Source organism: Chenopodium quinoa, unplaced genomic scaffold (genome assembly GCF_001683475.1).
Source record: "Chenopodium quinoa cultivar QQ74 unplaced genomic scaffold, ASM168347v1, whole genome shotgun sequence".
In the NCBI taxonomy this organism is placed as follows: Eukaryota; Viridiplantae; Streptophyta; class Magnoliopsida; order Caryophyllales; family Amaranthaceae; genus Chenopodium; species Chenopodium quinoa.
This window is the reverse complement of record NW_018744931.1, coordinates 67,530-93,303: the sequence shown is the minus strand read 5'-3', so window position 1 is coordinate 93,303 and position 25,774 is coordinate 67,530. Positions and strand designations below refer to the sequence as shown.

General features: G+C 36.8%; 1 protein-coding gene across 1 annotated transcript; it reads left to right on the top strand.

Annotated features, from left to right (window-relative positions):
* Nucleotides 1–9,037: 9,037 nt before the first annotated feature.
* Nucleotides 9,038–17,049, top strand: LOC110706181 (protein NLP9-like). The gene is made up of 7 exons (XM_021884080.1): nt 9,038–9,582; nt 9,722–9,810; nt 10,358–11,449; nt 12,535–12,579; nt 12,692–13,432; nt 14,385–14,505; nt 15,750–17,049. The coding sequence occupies exons 3-7, from the start codon at nt 10,505–10,507 to the stop codon at nt 16,703–16,705; spliced, it is 2,808 nt and encodes a 935-aa protein (XP_021739772.1). The 5' UTR covers nt 9,038–9,582; nt 9,722–9,810; nt 10,358–10,504; the 3' UTR covers nt 16,706–17,049.
* Nucleotides 17,050–25,774: the final 8,725 nt, after the last annotated feature.

The window sequence follows — 25,774 nt, the reverse complement described above, 5'->3', positions numbered from 1 at the left end:
TGTTCCTACTTTGTTAGTGCCTAAAAAAGATGGAACATGGAGGATGTGTATTGATAGTAGGGCTGTGAACAATATAACCATTAAGTATAGGTTTCCCATACCTAGGCTTGATGATATGTTGGATGAGTTGAGTGGGGCTAGAGTGTTTTCAAAAATTCGTATGAGGGAGGGTGATGAGTGGAAAACAGCTTTTAAAACCAAGCATGGGTTGTATGAATGGCTTGTTATGCCATTTGGTTTAACAAATGCCCCAAGTACTTTCATGAGGCTTATGAATGAGATGTTGAGACCTTTTTTGGGGAGGTTTGTAGTTGTTTACTTAGATGATATTCTCATCTATAGTACAAATGAGGAAGATCATTTGAGGCACTTGGAAGAAATCTTTAGAACTTTGAGGGAGAAAAAATTGTATGGGAAGTTGGAGAAGTGTCATTTTTTGCTAACAGAAATTGTTTTTCTTGGTTACATTGTTTCAGGTGATGGAATCAAGGTGGATCCAAGCAAAATAGAAGCCATTGCTTCGTGGCCTATCCCAAAAACCATAACTGAAGTTCGTTCATTTCATGGACTAACCTCTTTCTATAGAAGGTTCATTAAGAACTTTAGTACCCTCATGGCTCCTATCACCGAGTGTACAAAGAAAGGAACCTTCCAATGGACCCCTCAAGCCCAAGAGGCGTTTGAACTAGTGAAAAAAAAGATGTGTGAGGCACCTGTTTTAGCCTTACCTGATTTTATGAAACCTTTTGAAGTTGAGTGTGATGCAAGTGGGAAGGGAATAGGGGCTGTCCTAATCCAAGAGAAAAAACCCATTGCTTATTTTAGTGAGAAATTGAGCCAAGGCAAATTGAACTATTCCACTTATGACAAAGAATTTTATGCCATGGTTCGAGCCTTAGACCATTGGTCACATTATTTGAGACCACAACCATTCATTTTGCATTCTGATCATGAATCTTTGAGGTTCATACATGGCCAAAAAAAATTGAATGCTAGGCATGCTAAGTGGGTAGAATTCTTACAATCATTCAACTTTGCTACAAAATATAAGCAAGGGAAAGCCAACATTGTGGCTGATGCATTGTCAAGGAGGCATACTCTTCTTGGAATCATGGAGGCTAAGGTCCTTGGTTTTGAAATTATGAAAGAAGCTTACAAAGATGACCATGAACTTATGGAAACCATTGAGGCTTGCAAACATGGAGTAAATGGTCAATTTGTGATGGTGGACGGTTTTCTTTTCAAAGGAAACAAACTTTGTGTTCCTAAAGGGGCAATTCGTGACTTATTGATAAGGGAAGCTCATGGAGGGGGCCTTGCTGGTCATATGGGTATTCAAAAGACCCTAGAGATCTTGCAAAGTCACTTTTATTGGCCTAAGATGCTAGCTAACGTGCACCAAATCCTAGCTAGATGTTCTACTTGTCAAAGGGCTAAAATGACCTTTCATAGAGGTGAATACAAGCCTTTGCCAATTCCCGAAAGACCTTGGGAGGATTTGAGTATGGATTTCATCATGGCCTTGCCTAGAACAGCTCGTGGAAAAGATTCAATCATGGTGGTTGTTGATCAGTTTTCGAAGATGGCCCATTTCATTGCTTGTAAAAAAGTGGATGATGCTTATAACGTGGCTCAACTTTTTTTCAAGGAGGTGGCTAAGTTACATGGTTTGCCTAGAACCATTGTTTCAGATCGTGATACAAAGTTTGTGAGCCATTTTTGGAAGTCATTATGGAGGCTCGTGGGTACCAAGCTACTTTTCTGAACTAGCCATCATCCACAAACGGATGGTCAAACTGAGGTGGTGAATAGAGTTCTTGGAACATTGCTTCGTGCCTTAGTGAACAAAGGAGGGAAAGATTGGGATCTAAAGCTAGCTCATGCTGAATTTGCTTACAATAGAACTCCAAGTAAAACCACGAAATACTCACCATTCGAAATTGTTTATGGGGTCAATCCTTATGTTCCTATTGATTACATTGCAATTCCTAAGGACAAATTTGTTCATGGGACAGCCAAGGAGCATGTTGAGTTCATGATTAATGTTCATAAAGAAGTTAGGAAGAACATTGAGAAAGCTAACGAGTCCTACAAGAAGCAAGCAAACAAACACTTGAGCAATGTGAGAAAATTCGAAGTGGGTGATCTTGTTTGGATTTTTCTTCGAAAAGAAAGGTTCCCTAAGCAACGAAAGCACAAGTTGATGCCAAGAGCAGAGGGTCCTTTTCAAATCATGGAAAGGATCAAGGATAATGCATACAAAGTTGATCTTGGAGGGCAATTTGGAGTTTCATCAACTTTCAATATTGGTGATCTAGCTCCTTATTTAGAAGATGACGAGTTGAGGACAACTCCTTTCGAAGAAGGGGAGGATGATGCAAATCACGAAAGTCCTATTAGTCCTAGTCACAAATTTCATCCAAGTCCAAGCACAAGTCCAAGTTACGGTTCGCCCAAAGAAGTAATACTTGCGAAATCATTTGAAGACTAAACCTTGGATTCTTTTGCTGCCCATGGTCTGTTTGGTTTTAATCATGGATTTACTTGCTTAATTGCTCATTAAGAACGTTAATTGAAGCATTTTGAACAGCCATTTCAGTTGGAGAGCCGTGGGAATGGAGAGGAACTCAAGGAGAAACTTCATTACAAGAATAAATGAAGGAGGCGTGAATCAAGGGGGGGTTACAAGTGTTACCCCAACGGTTTTGCTGAATTCTTGTAGTTGTTTTCTTTGCTAATTTAAATCAGGTTAATGAAGGAAGTTAAGGGGAATGTGAAGCCTAAAAGGCTGCCTCATGTGGGCGTAATTCTAGGCTTAAGTTTAGCGTCTTTGTCTAGTTATAATAAATCAGTCTTTTGCTTCATTAGGATAGGCAATGATTGTTGGTTTCGTTTTTGCTTATAAAAGGCATGTAATTATAGTTTGTAATCAGATTTTGATCAATGAAAAAGAGCTTTTGCTTGAACTTAAAAACTGATTATTTGTTTGTGAAATAACCGGTTTTTGTACCAAGTTAGACTTGAAGAGATTGAGTGGTCAAGTGAGTAATCCTTCCATACAATTTGAACTTAGTAGGTTGAGTGAGAAATCCTTGCCTTCATATCCTTGTTTGTTAAGTGAGTAATCCTTACAAACCTAAACCTTTCCATTCCTAATTTCCTTCAAATAGCCACGCCACTTTCCAACCCCAAAACCCACCTAAAATCCTACAAAACCGTACCTAAACACCAACCTTCTCTCAATCTTTTGCTTAAGCTTGATTCATTAACTTGTTTAAACTAATTTCATCTATTAGTTTTTACATCACACACCTTGGGGGCTTATCTAGGGTCTTGAGCCTTTTATATCCTTCTTCTATAACCTTTAGCCTAACCACGTTACAACCCTTCAAAAGACCTTTTTGAGGTATACACACTTGTGCGAGGTTCGGCTAGAGCTACGTTCGGCTTGATTTCTAACGGATACGTAGACAACCTCACATCGAAGTGCGGCCGTAATAAACATGCATTCATATTCACATTCACATTCACACATCATGTTCATATCAAGGGATCTCCAATTCTCATCCCTATTCACTTAGAGCTAGACTTGGGGGCTTGATCCTTACATCATTAGCTTACCTAGCCTAAGAGTCACCACCATTTGACTCTTTTAAAAAATAATATCTTTCCACACACTTAGCCTTTGCGACCTAACTTTAGAATCACTATCACACACATCATAGATACATGACCAAATAGTACTTCCCTTAGGAACCCTTTGTCATGAAATCTTAACACAACGCTGAAGCATGCTTTGTCATATCAACATCACTCATTAATCATAATCATTATTGCATCGAAGTATGAAGTGCTTAGCCTCCATGCCTAAGTTACCCAAATACTTTCATCATTGAGTCAACTAAGATAGCCTAGATGAATTAACCTTTGCACCTTGAGAGATAGTATCAAATGACATTTGACTAAGCTCATTCAACATGCACCTTCAAAAACTTTGCTTCTTTATTTCTTCGCGTCTTTCTTTTTCGGGAGAAAGTCGGTACCCTCCACAAAAATGACGGAAATTTTTTGCCTTTTTGCATTTTTCGAGTCGCACAATCACATTACAATGCACACACGAGGCATGTACACATTGAGTCATGTCGTGTTATCACATTGAGTCAACACTAAGTCTTAGGTCAACCCTAAAGAAATATAAGCAAAGTCCTATGGTAAAAGATATAAATGCAGGTGCATCCCAGTAAGTGAGGACATTCCCGGATTTTTTTTTAAAAAAACCGCGAATATGATGAAGGAGATTCCTCGAAGATAAGAGGAGTTACATTGATCAGTAAATTAGAGATGAAAAGCTTTAATTTACAAAAGATTTGAGCTGATTTGGTTGAAAGGAAACGACCAAGCTCAAAGTTCGGAGCAAAACCAAGCAACAGCGGCAACAAGAGCAGAATAGGGAAGACCCGACTCCAGCGCCAGACGACAAGGCTATCGCCCGACGACAACATCTGTCGTTTGGCGACAAAGTTTACCGCCTGGCGCTAGATCCCAGCGTCTGGTAACAGAGCCAATTCTTGGAGCCAGCGATATTTCACCAGCGACAGAGCTCGAAGCCTCTCAGAATGGTTATTTCGACCTCATACAGTGATTTCAGGTTCCTTGGTACGCCAGTTAGCCCCTATAAGCAAATTAACATGATTAGTAGTCGGCTCGATTACAATCGTATTAAGTGATTAACCTGACAAAAAAGCGTCTCACTTAGCTTAAGCGCCTAAGCATTGGCTCATTACAAACACCAAGGCATCGGTTCAAAAGCAAGCGCATCACTTATACGACAATTTTTCCAAGATTGGATTGTCATCTCCAACTGACAATATTTGCAAAATATGGATTGTCACGCATCTTCTTCAAACAACAATTTTTCCAAGATTGGATTGTCATCCTTGGAAAAGTTTCCAAGTGTGGATTGTCGTGCTCCGTCTTTGTTTGGCAAGTTTTTCCAAGTTCCGATTGTCATACATTCATGGATCTTTGGCAAGTTTTCTGAGATTGGATTGTCATACACCCAGTTCCCTATGGCAAAATTTCCCAAAGGATTGTCGTAGGTTCTACTCATCATAAATTTCGGAAAAAGTTCCTCAACGTGGATTGTCATTCATTTCAGCAAGTGGAAAATTTTCCCGAAAGTGGATTGTCGATCGACTCATTTTTGGCAAATGTTCTAAGACGCGGATTGTCAATTGTGTTAATATTTTCCTAAAAGGATTGTCGCATAGCGTTGGAAAATTTCCAAGGTGGATTGCTTTCAAAGGTTATATTCCAAGATGTGGATTGTCGATCGTAGCAAAGTTCTTATGACAGAGTGTTACGAAGCATTGGCAACTTTTCCCAAAATTTGGATTTTGGCAAATTTTCCGAGATACGAATTGTCGCTTCATCGTGGCAACATTTCCAAGGATGGATTTTTACGAAGCATTGACAACTTTCCCTAAATCAGATTGTCATACATCATACAAGAGTTGTGTTGGCAACTATTCCCAAAGAAAAGAGGATTTTCATCACAACAAAAGCACCGACATACTGGTTCACAAGCAGCAAAGCGCCGACGTACTGGCATAACAGCATTAAGGATCAACAAGCAGTGATCTTTTCAAAGACTATCACAGCGGAAATTGGAGGCAGTTACAGGCGTAGCAGTCTTCAGGCGGCATTCTCTAGCTTGCGGAAGATCGTCACAACAAACCGGTTACCTCTAGAGACGTGTGCTCGACGGTGCAAGATACGCGTTTCTTAACTCTTTTATCTGTTTAACTAATGCTAGTTTGCAGGTATCAAGAGTGTTTTCGAAACTTGCGTTTCTCCAAACTCAGTCAAAGTGGGGGCTTCTGTAGACACCCAAATGTGTCTCCCCAAAACCAAACCCAGTGATGAATACTTTTCATTTCATTTGATTATTGAACAAAGTGAAAGTGTGAAAAGTCTAGTGATGAGGATGTTTTTAATTAAATGTCTCTTCTTTCTGTTTTTGAAAATATTTCTTTTCTTACCCTATTTATGAAAAACGTGCATTCCAGTTTAGTTTGGTCCATGATAAGGGTCCAATAATAGTGTAGTTGGATAGGTCTTGAAAAGACCTTTCCAACGATATATTATAAGCCCAATTCCAATGAATAATGAGGAAGTTATGGCCAAAATACTAAACTAGGCCCAAACCGGATTTTACCTACGACCCAATGATCATGTGGAGGGTCCAAAGGTTTAATCCTATTCCTAAACTAATTAGGATTAATTAGAAGCTTCTATAAGTTCTTAAAAGATCTTAATTATCCTTTTTGAAAAGATAAGATTAAAGAATTTGATTAAATAAAAACTTTCCTTTTTTTAAACTTTCCTTTTTTTTAATCCCTAATTCTATTCGAATTTAAAGTTATCAAAGACAGTCAGATATTATTTTCGTGCCTCATAATCTTTATCCAAATTTTATATGGTTTGGATAGATCTTGATATTATCTTTCCAGTGATATATTATAATATTAAATCCGAGTTATAACGAAAAAGATATGAATGAAACATGAAACTCTATCCAAAACTGACACCGTCCCACTATTTCGGTCATATCTTTTTATCTACAAAAGATTTTAATCTGATTCCAATTGGGTTGAAAAGTAGACTTCAAGAGCTTTCCAACGACATATTATATGTCTTAGGCCCTGTTTGATTCAACTGAATTTTGCTAACCTGAAATTATTTTTACTGAACTGAACTTATTTTTACTGAACTGAACTTAATTTTACTGAACTTAAATTATTTTTACCAAACTTAAATTATTTTTACTGAACTAAAATTATTTTTACTGATTTTCTATTATAATTCTTCTTTAAGAAAACTGAATTTTTCTGAACTGAACTTATTTTTACTAAACTGAAATTATTTTTACTGAACTGAAATTAATTTTACTGAACTAAACTTATTTTTACTGAACTGAAATTAATTTTACTTAATATTATTTTTTTAAGGTGAAGAGAACAGCGCCTTTTTTGGACTTCTGGATTAAAAGATATGATAAAAACAAAATCCGCAAAAACTGTTGTCCGTCGAGTTTTTTTTTTCGATTCGAATTCAGATTCTTTTCTTATTCTTCTACCCTCTTTTTTCTCTATAAATAAAGGTCATATCTCCCATTTTTTCAATCATCAATTCTCATCAACTCTCATTAAGAATTTCTTGATTCTCTCTCTCTTTCTAAACCAACTCTTTTTACAAACACAATTCCTCATACGTTAGCACTAGACATACCTATCATTGTTCGAAGTTGCCTTCGGCCTAGACGTGAAAGGTTTTAATTTATGAGGGTTTGGTCCCAAATCTCTATTTCAATTATTTGATTTAATTGTTTTAATTATTATTTTCCTTGAAATTACTAACGTGTGTATTTTGTTATTAGAAAGAGGTATGAGGCATCCAAGTTTATTGATTTTATGATATATAAATCATGCTTAGAATATTATTTTGATTCCAAGTATCATGTTAGGATGTTTTATTAATTATATTCCTAGTATCATGTTAGGATGCTTTCTTTAGTATGATATTTAGGGTGATTTGCTTATATCAATCATGAATCCTGCGATACCTTTTATTCTCTTCCTAATATTCATAATAGTATCATGTTAGGGTTAAAGCTTTGATTTTTATTGTCTAGTGACATGCTAGTATAGGGCTTGTTATTAATCTTGTTAGTATCATGCCTAGGATCTAACTATTATTATTATGTTTTAACATGGTTATGATTTATTATTATTATTTTTATGATGATAATTATGTTGCTTGATTATATTTTATTGTTATTGCTTGATCACGCCTTTTATGCATGTTTAAAAGGAATTGGTATTTGTAATCACGCTTAATAAGATAATTATTAATCTTGTTTAGGGTTAATTTGATTATAATTCAAGTGATCGCCTATAATAGATTTATTTTTGCATTAATATTCAACCAACATAGATAAACAAGTTTAGGGTTAACCCTAATGATTGCATGTTAGTCAGAAAAGCGCACATGAATACGATCAGAATAAAGTAGAGGCCTATTATTAGGGCAGGTTCAATCTCTTTTAGGTTGGATTTGTACCTTCATCCCCGAACTAGCAGTCATGGTTCCAAACCTATTGGAGTTGACGATCTCCTGGATCGTTAAGGGGTGTAGCCTTCACCTCGTGAACGGTTTACAAGTTCCTAAAACTTGTTGGCGACTCTTTTGCTCTATCTTCTTTCTCTTTGGACGCCACCTTACTTTAGTGTATTATCACAGTGGGGTTCAAGCTAGGGATAATGCTTAAAATATTCCCTACAGTTCCAAGATATTATTTGCATTCAAGGTAATTTTTTTTTTATTTATTTTGTATTTAAACATAACTTGGGGCATTGTCCGGGTCCCAAACTAGTTAGTGATACTTAAAATCTATTACACATTAACAAGTGTGAAATTCAAGTGTTACAACTAAAAGTTTAAGGGATCGTTTGGTTAGATCTTTTGTAATGGGTTGAAATGAAATTAGATACAGTTATATTTATTTTTTTGTTTGGTTAAACTTTTTAACTATAGTATCGCATACTAAAAGAATTCTAACTTCACCTTACCTACTACTATCTCTCTCATATTTACAATCCATTTCATTAATGAAGTATAAAACCCATTTCAACAATGAAACCATACAACTTTAGACTAGTATGAGATTTAAGATTCATATCCCTAGTAAGTATAAATACAAATCCATTCCAATATAATGAATCAAACGCCCTATAAAAGTAGAGGTGTTAATTCGGATGATCGAATCTGATTTGATATGATCGGATCAGGTTGGGTAAATTTTTAAAGTTAAATCATACTAAATTATTATGTCCATGCGAGTCCAATATAAATTGGATCAATTTCGGATCAGATCAAATCGGATTTGCTTTTGACACCTCTTACCTAAAAGCGAGATAAGCGTACCGTGGAACTACATAAAATGAGTATGAGATTATAACAAGTATGGGATGAGAATCTAGGAGAGAAGTAAGAAAGAATACGATAAAAATGGAACCCACACCACAAAATGGTGACGCCAACAATTTTGGCCACACTGATGAAGTCCCATCCCATATAGATCAAAGCGGTGTTTATGGATCTACCTTCCGTCCTTCGACAACAAATCTTTTTTCCCCCTAAATCAATCCTTCTGTAAACACCTCCTCACATCACCCCTTACATTACAACCTTACCCAAATCCAAAACCCAACAACAAAACAAATTTCAACCGATTTTTAAAAGCACTGAATTTCATAGTTTGACTCTTTCTTTCTCAAATTCCTACCCTTTTTTTTCTTCTAATTATATCATCGTCTTTTTCTTTTTCATCATCATCATTTCCTTATTTTCATAGGAAAAAAAAAAAAAAAAAACCGTTATTATTTATGCTTTGGACAGCCGCCATTATCAATACTGTATTAAACTCCTCAATTTTCAAGGCACCCCATTTCTTAAGTTTGGTCAGATTTTCAGGAACTATTGTTCAATAGTCGGTTGTTTGATTACAACAGCTCTAATAATGTTAGTGTTAAATCTTTTCCTCATGTTCAGGGTTTTCTTCTAGCAAGATTTATTTATTTGCTTCAACAGTTCATTCATTTCCCGCTAAAAAATTTCCAGTTTTTTTCATTTCATTTGATTTTTCTGGTGATTTTAACAGTTGGGTTTTGAAGATTTCCTGTGATTATAATCTATGCAACTTTGGATATTTCTCATCTTGTGTCTGACTTTGAACATCAGTTGACTAAGGTATCATCATAATCAATCGTAATTTTTTTTTTTGGGTATTTCTTTTTGTTATTATATGTTTGCTATTTTTAGGTGATGCTTAGTAATTGAGTAAATGATTTTGACTTTGTTTAAAGGGTAAATACAAATTATTTTTTTTGCATTTGCATTATATAATTTTATTGTCAATATAGTCCATCCTATACCCGGCTGTAAAATTTAACATATTCAGGCATCCTCCCCGTGCGTGCCTCACGCCCGAGTAGGATGGAAATATGCTAAATTATTTATGAGAGAATGAGTTGAATTGTATCGATGATCTTGGCTAATATTTATAGCCTACAAAAGATAACTTACACAATATAAAACTCTATCATTTAAACTTCCATAAATAGTTATAAATATGATCTTGGCTAATATATTGATTACTATCTAGATGATCACTGGATGAAAAAATTAAATATATGTGAGCTTATATTGTTTATTTGTATTGTTTTCCTTAGGTCTTTGTTTTGAAGTGGTTGAATTGCAATTTGCAAGTTTGTGAACAAGTTTTCATTTTCTGCAGATTATCTGCCTGGTTTAACTTGGTGTGAAGGGACGAATATATTGAAGACTTCAGCTGTGGAAGAGAAAATTTTGGTGGTGTCTACGTTATGTATGTTTTGTCTTAGTCCTGTTATTTTAGGAGGTAATTTTGTTGTTTTTTTTTTTCATGGAATACTCCTTTTCTCCTAAGGAAAAAGGAGATAGTTTTTGGGCTTCTACAAGTCCTCAATCAGATATCCCTATGTCGGTTAATGGCGAAACAATGAATTCGACTGAAGATCATCAGTTTGTAAACATGTCGGACATGATGAGTTTGGATGGTTATGGTGGATGGTGCAACAGCCCCTCTTCAAATGAGCAGTTGTTAGCATCTTATGTGTTATCATCACTTCCATTTATGCCTATGAATTATGCTGCTTATGATCAACTTAGTTTTGCTGAAAATGCCAATTCTGCATTTCCTATGAATGACAGTGGGTGCAGTACTCTGAATGTGTTTGGAAGTCCTCTTAATAATGTAGATAAATTGGTGCTGCCACATAAAGATGCACAGCTTAGTCCTCCAGTAGGTTCATCAGAGGATAATGATTCTTCTTCGAAACAAGAGAACATATTTATGCTGTCGCAGAATAGAATTCCTCGGCCTCTTGGGCTTTCACTGCCTGAGAGGATGCTTCGTATGTTATCATTATTTAAAGAGTCATCTGGGGGAGGTATTTTGGCTCAAGTGTGGGTTCCTATTAGATCTGGAGATCACTATATATTGAGCACGTGTGAACAGCCGTACTTGCTTGATCAAATGCTGCTAGGTTATCGCGAAGTATCCAGGTCATATACTTTCTCTATTGAACAGAAACCGGGCTCCTTTCCTGGGCTTCCTGGGCGTGTATTTATTTCCAAGTTACCAGAGTGGACTTCAAATATAAGTTATTATAGTTCTGCTGAATACTTAAGAGTTAAACATGCTCTTGATCATGAAGTTCGTGGATCTGTTGCATTACCAATATTTTCTCCTGATGAAAGCTCATGTGTTGCTGTGTTGGAGCTCGTTACTGTGAGAGAAAAATCCAACTTTGATATAGAGATGGAATCTGTTTGCCATGCTCTTGAGGTAAGTTCGTCATTTTACTTTGCGCATCCTAGAAAACTTGTTCCTTCATTAACTGGTTTAGGTTGGAGCCTTAATTTTGGGGCTATCAAATTTTCAATGCATCTATTTATGTTGTTTTGACATGTGGTGATTTTTTTTTTGCCGTACGCTTATGTTGAGATGTTATTATGATTTTGAACTTTGGTTGTAAATTTGTAATGTCAACTTCTGGCGTAATTTGAAACCAAGTGTCCACTTCTCCTGACTTTAATTCCCCCATTAATCTATTAACTAGTGTCCATCTTCGTTTAATCTAATCTTTGTTTCCATTAGGATTCCTATAATTGGCCTTTCGCTTATATTTGTTTTAATTAACATATCCTTAGACCCGGATCCATACAGTTTCCTTGTCTTCATCTATCACTCCATGTTTAATTCTATTGAGCGTCTCAGGGAAACAATGCATCTTGACAGCTTTCTGTTAAAATTGTCATCCTAATGTGATCTTTCATGATCATTGCTGCTGATTACCTCCTCCATTTATAAATAGTTGACAAGTTCAATTTAGCTACACATATTAAGAAGAGAAGAGAGAGTAAGAGAGAATGATAAAGCAAATGGGGTTGCTAGTAAATGCAAAGTATAAAACTTAATAAAAAAAAAAGTGTCAACTAAAAAACTTCCTAAAAAGGAATACGTGTCAACTAATAAAAACGGCGGTAAGTATATGTTAAACTGTAAACAAGTATTGACTCTTACCTAGGGATCCGTGGGCCCTTTAATTTTTGGCCTTTGTCCTATAGAGTCCTTTGGATAAATAGCATATTTTTACAACTTCCTCTGTTTTTATTTAGATACATCATTTATTTAATTGCAAACTACTTGGCAGTTTTTGGAGTAGAGAGAGAGAAAGAATGAGGGTCCATGTGATAGGAGAGAGATGGAGAAAATTTAATAACATAAAGAGAAAGTGATGCATCTAAATTAAAACTTCTATTTTTAGAAAGTGATGCATCTAATAAAAAAAACAAGGGAAGTATCAGTTAAAATATTTTACAGCATCCAAAATTGGTGTGAAGCTTCTTAAATCTTCTCTATCATTTCAGGCAGTAAATTTGAGAACAGCTACACCTCCTCGGCTTCTTCATCAGGTATATTTCTGGATTTATGAAGCTATATAGATTTTTCCCTGTATTTTACTCCTTGCATGTGCTTTAAAAATTGCAAGCCTAATCCAACACTTCTTCAATTTGGTACTTACAGCACCTCTCATTAAACCAGAGGACTGCCTTGGCAGAAATAACTGATGTGTTAAGAGCTGTGTGCCATGCACACAGATTGCCTTTGGCTCTTACATGGATCCCCTGCACTTTTGAGGAGGAAGATGGTGAAAAAAAGTTTAGTGTATATGTTCAAGATAATAGTTTAAATCTGAATGAAAAGTCTGTGTTGTGCATTGAAGAGACTGCTTGCTATGTGATTGATAAAGAAATACAAGGATTTGTCACTGCATGTGTAGAACATTGTCTTGAAGAAGGACAAGGTGTTGCTGGAAAAGCCCTTCAATCAAATCTTCCATTTTTCTTCCCTGACATCAAAAATTATCATATTAGTGAATATCCACTTGTCCAACATGCCCGGAAGTTTGGGCTGGGTGCTGCTGTTGCAATTAGACTAAGGAGCACTTATACTGGGAATGCTGACTACATATTGGAGTTCTTTCTGCCTCTTAATATTAAAGGGAATAAGGAGCAGCAGCTATTGTTGGATAGCCTTGCAGGTACCATGCAAAGAATATGCAAGAGCTTAAGGACTGTTACAGATGCAGAACTGGTAGGTTCTCCAGATTCAAAAGTTGAAAATCGTGAAGCATCACCAAGCTTTTTTCCAAGAGATTTACCACAGTTATTTGCTCAAAGCGGATCAATTGGAACTGAGCAGATGTCTTTTGATTCCCCTAGCATAATAAATGATCAAATCAAAGAAGATGGCCATTCTGAGAAGGTATTGTCCATATCTGTCCCCTAATTAAAACTTTGATATTTTGTGATAATTCTTCGATATACTCATATCAAATAGATGATTTCATTTTGTAGTGAGCTGTAGTTTTGAAATAATAGTACCTAGTCACTACAATGGCTATAAACAAGGCTTCCTATGTCATTTAATGAACTTAATTTTTTGAGTTGTGGGGAGGGGTTTTTTTTTTACTGAGAACAGTTAAATTGACTGTTTTGCCGCTTAATTATGATAGCTTATTAGTGTGTATTTGTTTTGTGCTGTAATGTGCATCTGCTTGATTTTGTTAGGAGTAGTTGATTAGTAATTATTTTGATGGGATTGTTTTTTTGTCTTGAATATAGGCGTTGCAACATAAATCCCACTTTACTAATTGACATTTTTTACGTTGATGGCTTCACACTACTGTCTTTGATGAACTTCATTTATTTGTTGTACTTTAAAAATTTAATATCTAATTTTTACGCTTAATTTTAAAAAGCTCAAATAAGAAGGGTTTCCTGTGACAGATCGCAAGGTAGATGTACTCTCATGATCTCATCATGCTCACGAGCCACATTTAAATACACACGTCTTAATATTTACTTCCTTTGTTTCTCAATGCTTTCATCATTTTGAGTATACACGTTTGCCAACTTACTAGTTTGGCCATTACTATGTTTGACTATGCTTTATTAAAATTTACAAAAATAAACTATATATTTAATTAAAATATATAGGAAAATTTGCGAGAAAAGTCCTTTTAAGTAGTCGACCTTGTGAGAAAGACCCTTTTATAAAAAAGATGGCACAAAAGGTCCTTTTATCCATTTTGGGTTGTGTAGAGGGTCCATTGACCGAACTCCGGCGTTGACTTTTTTAAGTGGTCGACCTTGTGAGAAAGACCCTTTTTTTCCGGCGTTACAGAGTTTTCAATGATAATTTATTATTTTTGTAGGCAAGTGGTTCTAGAAGACCAATGGAGAAAAAGCGAAGTACAGCAGAGAAGACAGTAAGCCTAAGTGTATTGCAGCAGTACTTTTCTGGGAGTCTTAAGGATGCTGCAAAAAGCATTGGTGGTAATATTTCCTCACTTAGTTTTTTGGATATTGTCTAAAATTAAGATGTACTCCGTAACTTGAAGCTAAGTATAATGATTTTATTATTTCAAAAAAAAAAAGTAGGGAAATTATCAATGATACACTACAGGTTTTGACTTTTATCAATGATACACTTCATTAAACTTTCATTGTTAGCGGTACACCTAAACTTTTCCCTAATTAACAACGTAAACTAAACATTAAGTGTGATTAGTTGATAGCAATTTTGGTCTGACTTGGCTTGACTAAAATGCCACCCCCCCCTCCCAAGTCCCAACCCACTCATTAACACTCCCTCCAAACCCAACCAACAACATTAAATACAAAACTTTTGATTGTTCATCTCCCTCCAAGCCATTGATTTTTCAGAAAAAAAAAAAAAAAAAAAAAAAAAAAAAAAAAAAAAGTAAAAAGAAAAGACTATGAATGGAAAGGGAGCATACAAACAGAAAGGTGTATAAGTAGGGGAAATTTCACAAAAACGGAGAGAAAAATGCAAGGAAAATTTGGAGGGAAATTTAATGAGTGGGGCAATTTAGTATCTTTAGCCTCCTAACCTTTAAAAACACTGTTAACTAATCATAATTAACGTTTACTTAACATTTGGTTACTGTACTTAATTAGGGAAAAGTTTAGGTGTACAGCTAATAATGAAAGTTTAATGAGGTGTATCATTGATAAAAGTCGAACCTGAAGTGTATCATTGATAATTTCCCAAAAAAGTATAATGATTTTTTCATGATTATAGTTCTCGAATGAAATGTTTCATCTGATCATTGGATAGAATATTTGTTTTTGCATTTTAGGTTTTACTTTCTCTTAATTCCTGTTGCACTACCCAGTTTTATATTGTGGTGTTCACTAATTGCTGCGTTATTCAAGAGCACCTAGGCTATAGCTATTTAGTAGTAATGCTATTTTTATGCATTAATAAATTTCTGTTGCATATTGAACATTTCTTCTTTTTTCCTAGCTCTTTAAAAATTTCAAGTTTGTAGTGTGCTCAAGGTTAATACGCAGGAATGTATGCATTCTATACACGTATTTTGAAGTGGTACTTATTTTATGTGTTGCACCCAGTCTGAAGTATGTTATTATTGTCAATCAAGTTTGTGAATGAACCTAGTGTTAGCCCATCATTGCCGCAAGATTGTTGATCTTTCCAAAATAACATGTTTAAATAAGCTAATGAATAGAGCTCAGAAGTCCCCATAATTTTGCAGTTTGCCCCACCACATTAAAAAGGATATGCAGACAGCATGGTATATCAAGATGGCCTTCACGGAAGATAAACAAGGTGAATCGTTCACTGAGGAAAATCCAAACTGTTCTTGATTCTGTTGAGGGAGTAGAAGGGGGATTAAAGTTTGATCCTACGACAGGGGAGCTTGTGGCAGCAGGATCCGTTATACAGGAGCTTGATGCTCGGAATAATCTATTTTTGCCCTGCAAAATTTTACCTGTTAGAAAGTGTGAAACTGGTAAGCAAGATGAACTGTGCTTCCCTTCCACATGTCTAGTCGGAGAAATTCCAGCTGTTAAGCTGGAGAATGATTCTTGTGTAATTGGACAACAAAAAAAATCAATTACATCGAGTGATTGTATTGAAGAGGTGCGAAAGTCTGATTTAGACATTGGATCACTTCATCTTAGGGATCACAGTCAATACCGTCATTTTGTTTCCCAGAACCCTGGATGTACAGTTGCTCCAGATGAGATGGAAAGTGACGACGGAGTGACTGAGCACAATCAGGCTACTTCTTCAGGCATGACAGACTCGTCAAAAGCTTCTGGATCCACGTCTAGCTCACCTAACAGTAATCATAAGCAGAGACAATCCGAAGATAAAATGAGCCATGAAGATGGTGGATCACGAATTGCAATTAAAGCCACCTATAAGGATGATACGGTCCGCTTTAAATTTGAGCCCTGTACTGGATGTCTTCACCTGTACGAAGAAGTCGCAATTCGATTTAAGATCCAGGTAGGAACCTTCCAGCTCAAGTACCTTGATGATGAAGAGGAATGGGTGATGCTAGTAAGTGATTCAGATTTACAAGAGTGTCTAGAAATAATGGAATATCTTGGAAAAAACAGCATCAAGTTTCTCGTCCGTGATTTATCTTGTAGTATAGGCAGTTCAGGTGGTAGCAGTTGTTTCATACCTGGAATTTGTTAGGTAGCTCCTTGAACTACTCAAAATTTCAACTGAAACTCTTGGCTTCTTCAAAATTAGAGAAAAGGGTCATGGATAGACAATCAACCTGGTGGCTGAAAATGTGAAACATACTATTGGCCTTCCAGATTGACGGCGACTTACAAAATATAGTAGATATAGGTTTGTACAGTAGATTTAGTAGCTTATGGATGTGTTAGTGAAGCAGAGTAAGGCACTCCCTCTTCGTAGAAATTGTTTCTCTTTTTTTAATGTTTTGTATAGAAAACTTTCTTTCAATATCCAACACAAGTCGATCCAAAATCAAGTTTTGAAGCTTTTGGTTCATTGAGTAGTTTGCTGAAAAAGAGGATTGTTTGTGGTTAATTTCTTATTACATAATTTGGACTCTTACCAATTTGTATTAGGTATATCTAGAGTATCATGCTTTAAACCCAAAAAAAAAAACAAAATGAAAGCACAATTGGAGTACCTATTGTACTCCGGGCACAAATTTAATTCATGGGCTAAAGGTACTCTGGGCACAAATTTATTTCATGGGCTAATGAATTCCAACTAAAGAATGGATTTAATTCATGGGCTAAAGAAATCCAACTAAAGAATGTGCACGCAAGGTTAAGTTGGACGATATTACAAGTTTACAACTTAAGAAAACGAAACAACAGGAAAACAATCCTTGTGGTAATGAATAATGTGTGCACTCGGGTGCATCATACAACCGGTTAAAAAAAAAAAGGGCAGAAAGAACATAAAGGTGTTTGAAAAAAAACATACAGATGTTTGAAAAAGAACATATATGTGTTTGACAAAAAACATATTTGTGTTTGACAAAGAAGATGCATTACCAAAGAATATAAAGACATTACAAAAAGAACGTGATAAAAACTTTTTTGAAATTTCATAGAAAATTACATATTAATGGAAAAAAATCTTTACCAAAGATATTATTTCTTCAAAAATAGTTTTTTCTCTCTCCAAAAATTCAACTTCCCATGATAATTTTAGTTTTCTCTCTCTTAAATTATTTTGAGCTAAAAATAATTCAAGATTTCATTTTCAAATAAAATTTCAAAATTCAAAATAGCATATGTTAAAAGAATATATGTTATAATGTAAAGAGCATACAGTTCATACATAGAGAATACCTGACAATGGTTCTACTGGATTTGGGGGTGTTGTTCGAGATTCGGTTGCAGATGCCATGGCAGCTACGTGCTGGAACATTTAGGGAAGCTATTAAGCTGATATTGGTGAAGCTATGGCAACAAGACATGGCCTTACTATCGCCCTTGAAGCTGGTCTTCACAAGCTTATTGTTAAACTAACTCTCTTAAGCTATTTAACCACTTGGTGGAAAGAAAATTTTACAATACAACTTTTGGTTTAATGGTTAAAGATAGGCAAATTTGTTAATAAAACCTTTTAATTGGCTCATTTTGAAAGAAAAAACCTTTTAAACGATTCTTTATTAAAAAAAAACCACCACGATCAACTTTTTTGTCTAAAGAAACTTTCCACCTCTTTTCCGAAATTGACTACAACTTTCAGGGGCTGACCTCTTAATTTCCCTTTTTGCACCCCATTGTTTGGTGATTTTCCCTCGTTTTTTGGGTAGCCTAATTTTCCCTTTATCTATAATCTAGGACAAGCATCCCCAAATTAATTCACAGAACTAAAAGGTAATTTAGGGTTATTCATGTATTTCTTCCATAATTGTAGTGGTGATTTCACCATTCTAGGGTTCTCTCTACCATTCTTCTCTCCACTGTAATTTTTCTCTTACTGTGAGTTCTTTTTTCTACCATTAAACCTGACAAACAAAGAAACCAAATCGAAATCGAAGAAATTCAACATATTAGCAACATTTGAACAATTTTAGGCAACAAATTTAACAATCCATAAAATTTTGTGGGTTTGGCCTCAACATCACAGTGCAAATTCTACAACAAGCAGCAACAGTTAGGTAAATTATTTTTTTTCCTCTTATTTATGAATTAAACCCTAACTTTTATTCAATTCATGGATGCAATTGAGTGCAAAATTGAAGAATATACCTCGGTTTGTACTGAACAAAGTAATTAAGAAACTTTATTTGCGTCCAAATTAACGACCTATTTATTCCTCCTTTATCCATTGAAAACAGAAAATACGTTAGTTCCAAGTTTGAGTAAAAAAAGCCCCAATTTTTACTCTATTTCTAGTAATTAGATGATAAATTTAATCTTGCCTTAGGTTATTGTTCACAAATGTGAGCAGCATAGGAGAGAGAGAGAGAGAGAGAGAGAGAGAGAGAGAGAGAGAGAGAGAGAAACCCAAACTGATTTGATGGAATTGCAGAGCATTCATGGAAGAAAAAAGAGAGAGAGTACATGGGAATTGGAGGGAAAATAAGAGGAGAGAATAAGAGGGGAAAGTAAACGGGGGAGTGCAAATATAAAAATGCTTGAGTGCAACTGGGGTAAATAAGAAGTCAACGCCGGAAAGTTGTAGTCAATGCCGGAAAAGAAGGGGGGAGGTTTCTTTAGAAAAAAAAATTGATCGTGGTGGTTATTTTTAACAAAGAATCGTTTAAAAGCTTTTTTCTTACAAAATAAGACATTTAAAAGGTTTTTTTTAACAAATTTGCCTTAAAGATATTTTAGTTCTTACAAATAGTTGCTCTTTTATTTGTTTCTCTCATGTGGGAAGATTAGGTAATGGTGTGGCTCATAGGCTTACATAGTTAAGCAAGTGTTATGATGATCTACGAGTGTGGCTAGAAGAACTCCCTTGGAGTGCTTTAGATGTTGTAACCTTTGACGTTTTGAATATGTCTTAATAGAGTTTGAGAGAGTTTCCTATCAAAAAATAAAAATAAAAAACTCAAAGAACATACAATGATAATAAAAAAATAGAATTTGTGCGTCATTCATTACCTCAAAGAACACACAAGCCAAATTTGAAAAACATACAATGGTAATATGTTTCTATTATATAAAAATATATTTAATTAACATATGTTAAAGAATAAGTTATAATGTAAAAAAAAATATAGTTTATGCTCAAAGAACATATTATCAAACATATATAAGTATGTACTTTGTCAAACATAAGTATGTTCTTTGTCAAATACTTGTATGTTCTTTTTCAAACACCTTAATGTTCATTTTGCATTTTATTTATTTAACTGCATGGTGCACTCGGATGTACAATCTTAGTTTCATATAAAAGAAAGGAACGATTTCCGTAGAAATTGTTTAGTTACAAATTAATTCCCTGATTACATTGGTTTAAATACTTATTCTCGCGGTACTGTGCACGTAGGATTCGTACCAGCTTTGTTATTTTTTTATTATTAATTAAATAAAGAACCGCTAAAACCATTAGCGGTTTTTAGATACGAACCGCTAACGACATTAGCCGTTTTTTTTTTATAATATTTAAGTAATGCCACACTTACTTATAATATTCTTTGTAATCTCCTCTGACATATTATACGAAAAACAAAAATGAAAAAGGAGAGCATCACCCAAACTCCATAGCGGCAACCACCACGAACGACCACCCTGGCAGCAGTTCACGTCGGCGACGTCCGTACATCTCTACAGCAGCGGTATGGCGCCCATAATTTGTCCCAATTGTATATTTCTACAATCAATTGTGAGAGGTTAGCCCTAATTTTCCTTTTTAATTTTATTCATTCATCATGTATAATGTAGTGTAATTCCTAAATTAATTTGATACTATGCGTATGTATGAGCGTAAATTTCTAAACTTTCATGATGATAATGCAATATTTTTATGAGTATAATTTGATGCTTTACTTGAGTGGTAGAAGTTGTTCATGTGCAACCTCTGTTCTAGTAATTTGGTTCTTTAAACAATATCAATGCATGCAATAATCCTTTAATTTATGTATTCTTAATTTGGTTATGAAGTTACATATTTTAAATTGTGGCTTTGTGTAATTTGCATGCTAAAATTCATTATTTAGAATATGGAGATGTCATATTTCCCTCTACTTTGTTTTATACACGGGGAACTTGTATAAACAAGAGGTGACGTGTCATATATTGGTGAGGAGAATAGATTTTTGCTTGTCAGTAGTTCTATGGGTTTCTCGGAGGTTCTGAGTAAGATATATGAAGTTATGGGGTGTGATTCTCGATATTTTGAGTTGAAGATGATAAGAGGTATCCCATATACAACTCATACGCACCCATTTGATTGAATGATGATACCTCATTAAAAAAACATGTGGGTTGCTGTAAGACAATATTCAATGTCTAACATTCAATTGTATTTAGAATTGGTTCCCAAGCAGGCAAGTGTGGTTGATAACACGGGTTCTTTTCCTACCGTTCAATCTTTGTCGGGTATGGTCCCAAACTCGTCAGGAAGAATTGCTAATGAAGGGAGAGTATCATTTTACAAGAATGCTTACTGATGATCATTATGTTGTTCATCATTTATCGGATGTGACTTCTCCAACTCCCTCACCTCATACATGCTTTGCTTCCTTTGGTGATTATAATTCATTACACCCCGAGCTAGATGCATGCGCTAAGTGATGATGTTATGGTGGAGAGTGATGTGGGTGAAGATGATGATGTGAGAGAAGCCAATGAGATTCTTATTAAGGAAAGTGCACCAACTCAGGATTTTAACAATATTCCAGATATAGAACCAAAAGTTCTTGATTCATTTTTAAAAAGCTATTAGCAGCGCCCTATTAGCAACTGAAACTAAGTACGCTAGTTGCTAAAATACTAATTGCAACTGGCTAAAATAATGCCAGTTGTTTATGCTAATTTTTGTTAAGTGGGATTGAATATCAAAATCTAGGCTACGGATCAACTAAGAAAAATCAAGAAAATAAAACATGGCAAGAAAGGGAATAATCGACACAAGGAATTGGTGACGCGGAAAACCCAATGAAGGTAAAAACCGCGGGTAGAATGAGGATCTACCAAACTTTCACTATGCAAGAAATAATTATCTCAGTTTACAAGATGTGAAACAATGTGTATATTACTGGACGAGGATGTGTCCTACTCGTCGTTGCTCTGCCCTTTATATAGATGGTTGCTAGGTTAAACTCTAGCCGTTGCATGGAGATAGAATCGTGCCCATGATTTTCGGACTTCAGTTGCTGAAAATATTCCTTCTTCTGTTTTGAATTCCAACGGACTGATTAGGCTAAGTTTGGACTAAGTCTTTACTTATCCTCTTCCTAAAAAATAGGAGGTTGTTACTTGACTTCGTCTTCCGTCAATGCTGATGGTGCGTCGTCGAGCTTGTGCCTTCGTCAAGAAGAGTCTTCGTCATTGACCTTCATTGACTGTCATTGACTATCCTTTGTAGTTTTTTACCCATAACAATTTGCCCCTAATTGTTGAAACGTGGATAACTATACACTTTTGGAAATTACTTTAAAAAAATAAAAATGCAAAATAAAACCAAAAAGAAACAAAAACTAAAAAATTAATAACCGTAAGAAATTCAAATTATTTGGGGGGCGTTTTCGCCCTTTATTACGCACGTTCTTCAGGGAAGTTACTCTACTTCTCCCACTTTCTTTACTCTTAACCGTCACTTCGCCCTTTAATTACTGCAACACGCTTCGCGCTTCCCCAAACTTCTACTCCATTCTAAACTTCTCTCCTTGCTTCCTCTTTCTTTTGTGAAATTTCCCCGGCGGTTCGGTGGCAGCGTGCAGCGGTGATTTCGAACTTCCAGCATCCTCAATTACCAGGTAATTCACTTAATTTTTCTTTGCATTACTCAATTTAAGCACGATGTCGAACAAAATTCCCAAAATTAGAACTAGGTTTTCTCTTCGCGTTGTTGAAAAAAGAGGAACAATTGTTTCAGAAAAAGAATCGATGTCTCGGCAAAAATCGTCAATGACGCCCAATATGACGAAAGAATTCGTCAAAATGGCGGGCTTTCCCGACACTACCTTTGCTCATATCCCAGGATCCGGACAGTTGGTGGAAGATTGTGCGGAAGGTTTCGTTGCGTTTTTTAAGTACCTTTTTGCGGAAACGGGGTTACATTCCCATTCCCTCCTTTGGTTCGTTCTTTTCTTGAAGTTTTGGGTATCAGCCCCGGACAACTGATGCCATCTTGCTGGAGGATTTTTTCGCTGATATCGGAGAAGACGATGGACTGGGGAAATCCCTTCACTCTGGAGGATCTGGCCATCGGTTACGAGATAAAAATGGCGGAAAGTGGGTTTGTCAGTTTGTGCAAAAAAGGAGATAGGTTGGTTTTGAACACTGACGTGAATGACAGGGGTTGGAAGAAATGGTTTCTCTTTGTCAGGAGATCGTCCTTAGGTGAGGACGGGGCGTGGTTGACGGAGGGATGGCCGGTAAAGGGTAAGTGTCTTTCTTTGAATACGCGCTCCTTTGGGCTAAATTTGGCTAAATTGTTTGATCTTGGTTTTCCTTGTGTAGAGTTGGATTTGGGGGTTCCTTGAGACGTCAGAGACACTTTCGTCGAACGTGAAGAAGTTCTTAGCACTTAGTCCTGCAGTGAGAACTTTTGCAAGGAAGAAAAAGACTGCTGGTGACCAGTCGGGGTAGAAGCAAGGGACGCCGTCAACTACTTCTCAACAAGTCGAAGATTCCGAAGAAACGATGTCGACTCGTAAGTTCTGCGTTGTCGTCTCTTTATTGCTACATTGTTTATCGTCGTATCTTTGCTTATGCGTTTGTTTTGTTGGATTTGGCGTTGTGACAAAGTCAGCTGCTCAAGGTAATCGTCGTGGACGGAGCTTGATCCTGCAGAAGGCTGATTTATGAATGAGAAGGAAGCGGGTTTTGGCATCCCAAGGACAGCAGTCGTCACCTGCGGTCGAGAGGCGGAACCTATTTTGACTCCGTCGTCTAAGCGGACGGTCGATGAATCAGGGACTATCACATTGTCGGCGACCCCTCCGCACAAGCAACAGAAGACTGACGACGAACCTTCGGCTCCCGATATCTTGATGCGCTTTCCGACCAATTTCTTGGATTGTCGGAAGGACGACCAACACTCTCTATTTTCCGCCCTGAACCAACTGCTGTTTCCCAAGTCTAGGGAGGTCTTGGCTGGGACGTCCGTCCTGGGTATAGCCTCTAAAGCTGCTTCGGTTCACTTATACGTAAGTCCCTACTTTGGTTTAATTTTATTTGTCGAGGTTGATTCCACGGTTTGTAATTGGGGGTGTGTTTGGCCAGTGTTTGCAAAATTCTCTAGTGTTGAGGGACAGGGTGATCACGCTGGCTAAGGAGATGCAAAGGTTGGACGGTGCTGCCAAGAACAGTGAGGCTCAGCGCAAGACTGCTGTTAACGTGTTCCAACTGACCAAGAAGAAGTTGGATGAGGCAAAAAAGAAGGTGGACGATCTGGAAAGGCAACTACAGGCTCAGTCGAAGACGATGGAGGAGGAAACTCAGATGCTCAAGGATTAGTTGAAGGAACAGGCTAAGCACTTGGAGGATAAGGTGGGGGTTATTGCTGCTAAGGATGAGGCTTTGTCGAAGGTCCAGGAGGAGTTGGCATCGACCCAAAGGGAGTTGGAGGATGCGCTGGACGACTATGCCGAAATGGATATCAAGGTGAGGGCGAAGTTGATGAAGCAGTTCCTAGACAGGAAAGCTTCGGATTGGCATCCCCAGGAGGTGATTAATCGCTTTTTGGCCAACGGTGGAACCCTCGACGAGTTGGAAGAGGACGCTGCGGTGGCGTCGACTACGGATTCGGGTCCTGGCCCATCCTTCGCGATTGCTCCACCTTTCGTCACTGTTGATGTTCAGCCCCCAGTCGTTGGAGATCAGCCTGCTATCGCCGACGACCAGCCTGCTGCCGCCGACGACCAGCCTGCTGTTGCCGTTGACCAATTTGTCGATGGTGCCGAGGAGTTGCAGGTCGAGGTTGTTGATGACAATGCCCGTGCTGATGAGATCGTCAAGGAGGTCGTTGATGGGCTCTCTGTTGACGAAACTGGTGCTTGAAGGCCATCGTTTGTGATGGTTTAGACTGTTGCTTTGTATGCTTCAAACAATCTTTTACTTTTGCTAAACACTTATGTTTCTATTGTCTTTGTACTTTACTCCACTTGATGGCAAGTGGTGTCTTGACAATTTGCTCTGTTTCTTTTTATGCTAAGTATTTCTTCGCTTTTCGTCGTTTTCTCGAGTTGTGGTCTGTAGACATGAAGCAAAACATAACATAAAGTTTACTAAAAATTTGTTTTTTAAAGAGAATATGACATGTCAAAATTTTTTAAAAAGCTCCAACTTTTATTAATTTAAGGATAATATATGTTAAACAAGGGAAGGTGCTTAAATACAAAAATATTTTGTAGCTACACATTATGCTTCGTCGAAGACTTTGTGATTTTAGGCCTATCGTTGCATTGTTTGCCAATCCCCCTTGCGTCCCAGTGTCGACCCTGAACATTGAAGACTAGTTCGTAGTTCAGGTGTCGGGTGTTTGGCGTCGGACGCTATGGTCAGGTTTGCCCCGGGCTTCGTCGTGCTTTGATTGTCGTTTGAACGGCAGCTTTACTCATCCTTTTTAAAGGGTGTCAGTGTAGCTGACGTCTGTCGTCGTTTGCTTTTTGTGGTCGGATCAAGGCTAGATTTTTCCTTCCCTTTAGTTATATGCCTCGTTGATCGATGTGTTGCAAAACCAACATGGTCAAAGCACCGTTGGCCGTTGGCACGGCCAACGGCCCTCTGATGCTTAAGTCAGTACACTTAGTCGTAAATAGAAACTTTAAACAAATGAAATAAGCTGTACGTTTTGTTGAGAACATTACCGTTTCGTCGACGAACGCTTTTGACTGTCTGTTTAAAAGTAGTATTTTCTGAGATGAGTTGCATTCCAACTTCTTGGAACGGGGTTACCTTGCTGGGTCGGTCAATCGATAAGCACCGTTGCTGATAACTTGGGTGATTTCGTATGGTCCTTCCCATGGGGGAGCGAGCTTTCCGTCAGTCGGATTCTTCGTATTTTGGAACGCTTTCCTTAGTACCCAGTCTCCTAATTGAAATGTCTTGGCTTTGACGTTTTTGTTGAAGCTTCTTGCGACGATTTGTT

Coding starts and splice junctions, on each gene's coding strand:
- LOC110706181 (XM_021884080.1), top strand. CDS start 10,505: ATGGAATACTCCTTTTCTCCTAAGGAAAAAGGAGATAGTTTTTGGGCT. Junction 11,450..12,534: donor CTGTTTGCCATGCTCTTGAG/GTAAGTTCGTCA, acceptor CTATCATTTCAG/GCAGTAAATTTGAGAACAGC. Junction 13,433..14,384: donor AAGATGGCCATTCTGAGAAG/GTATTGTCCATA, acceptor TTATTTTTGTAG/GCAAGTGGTTCTAGAAGACC.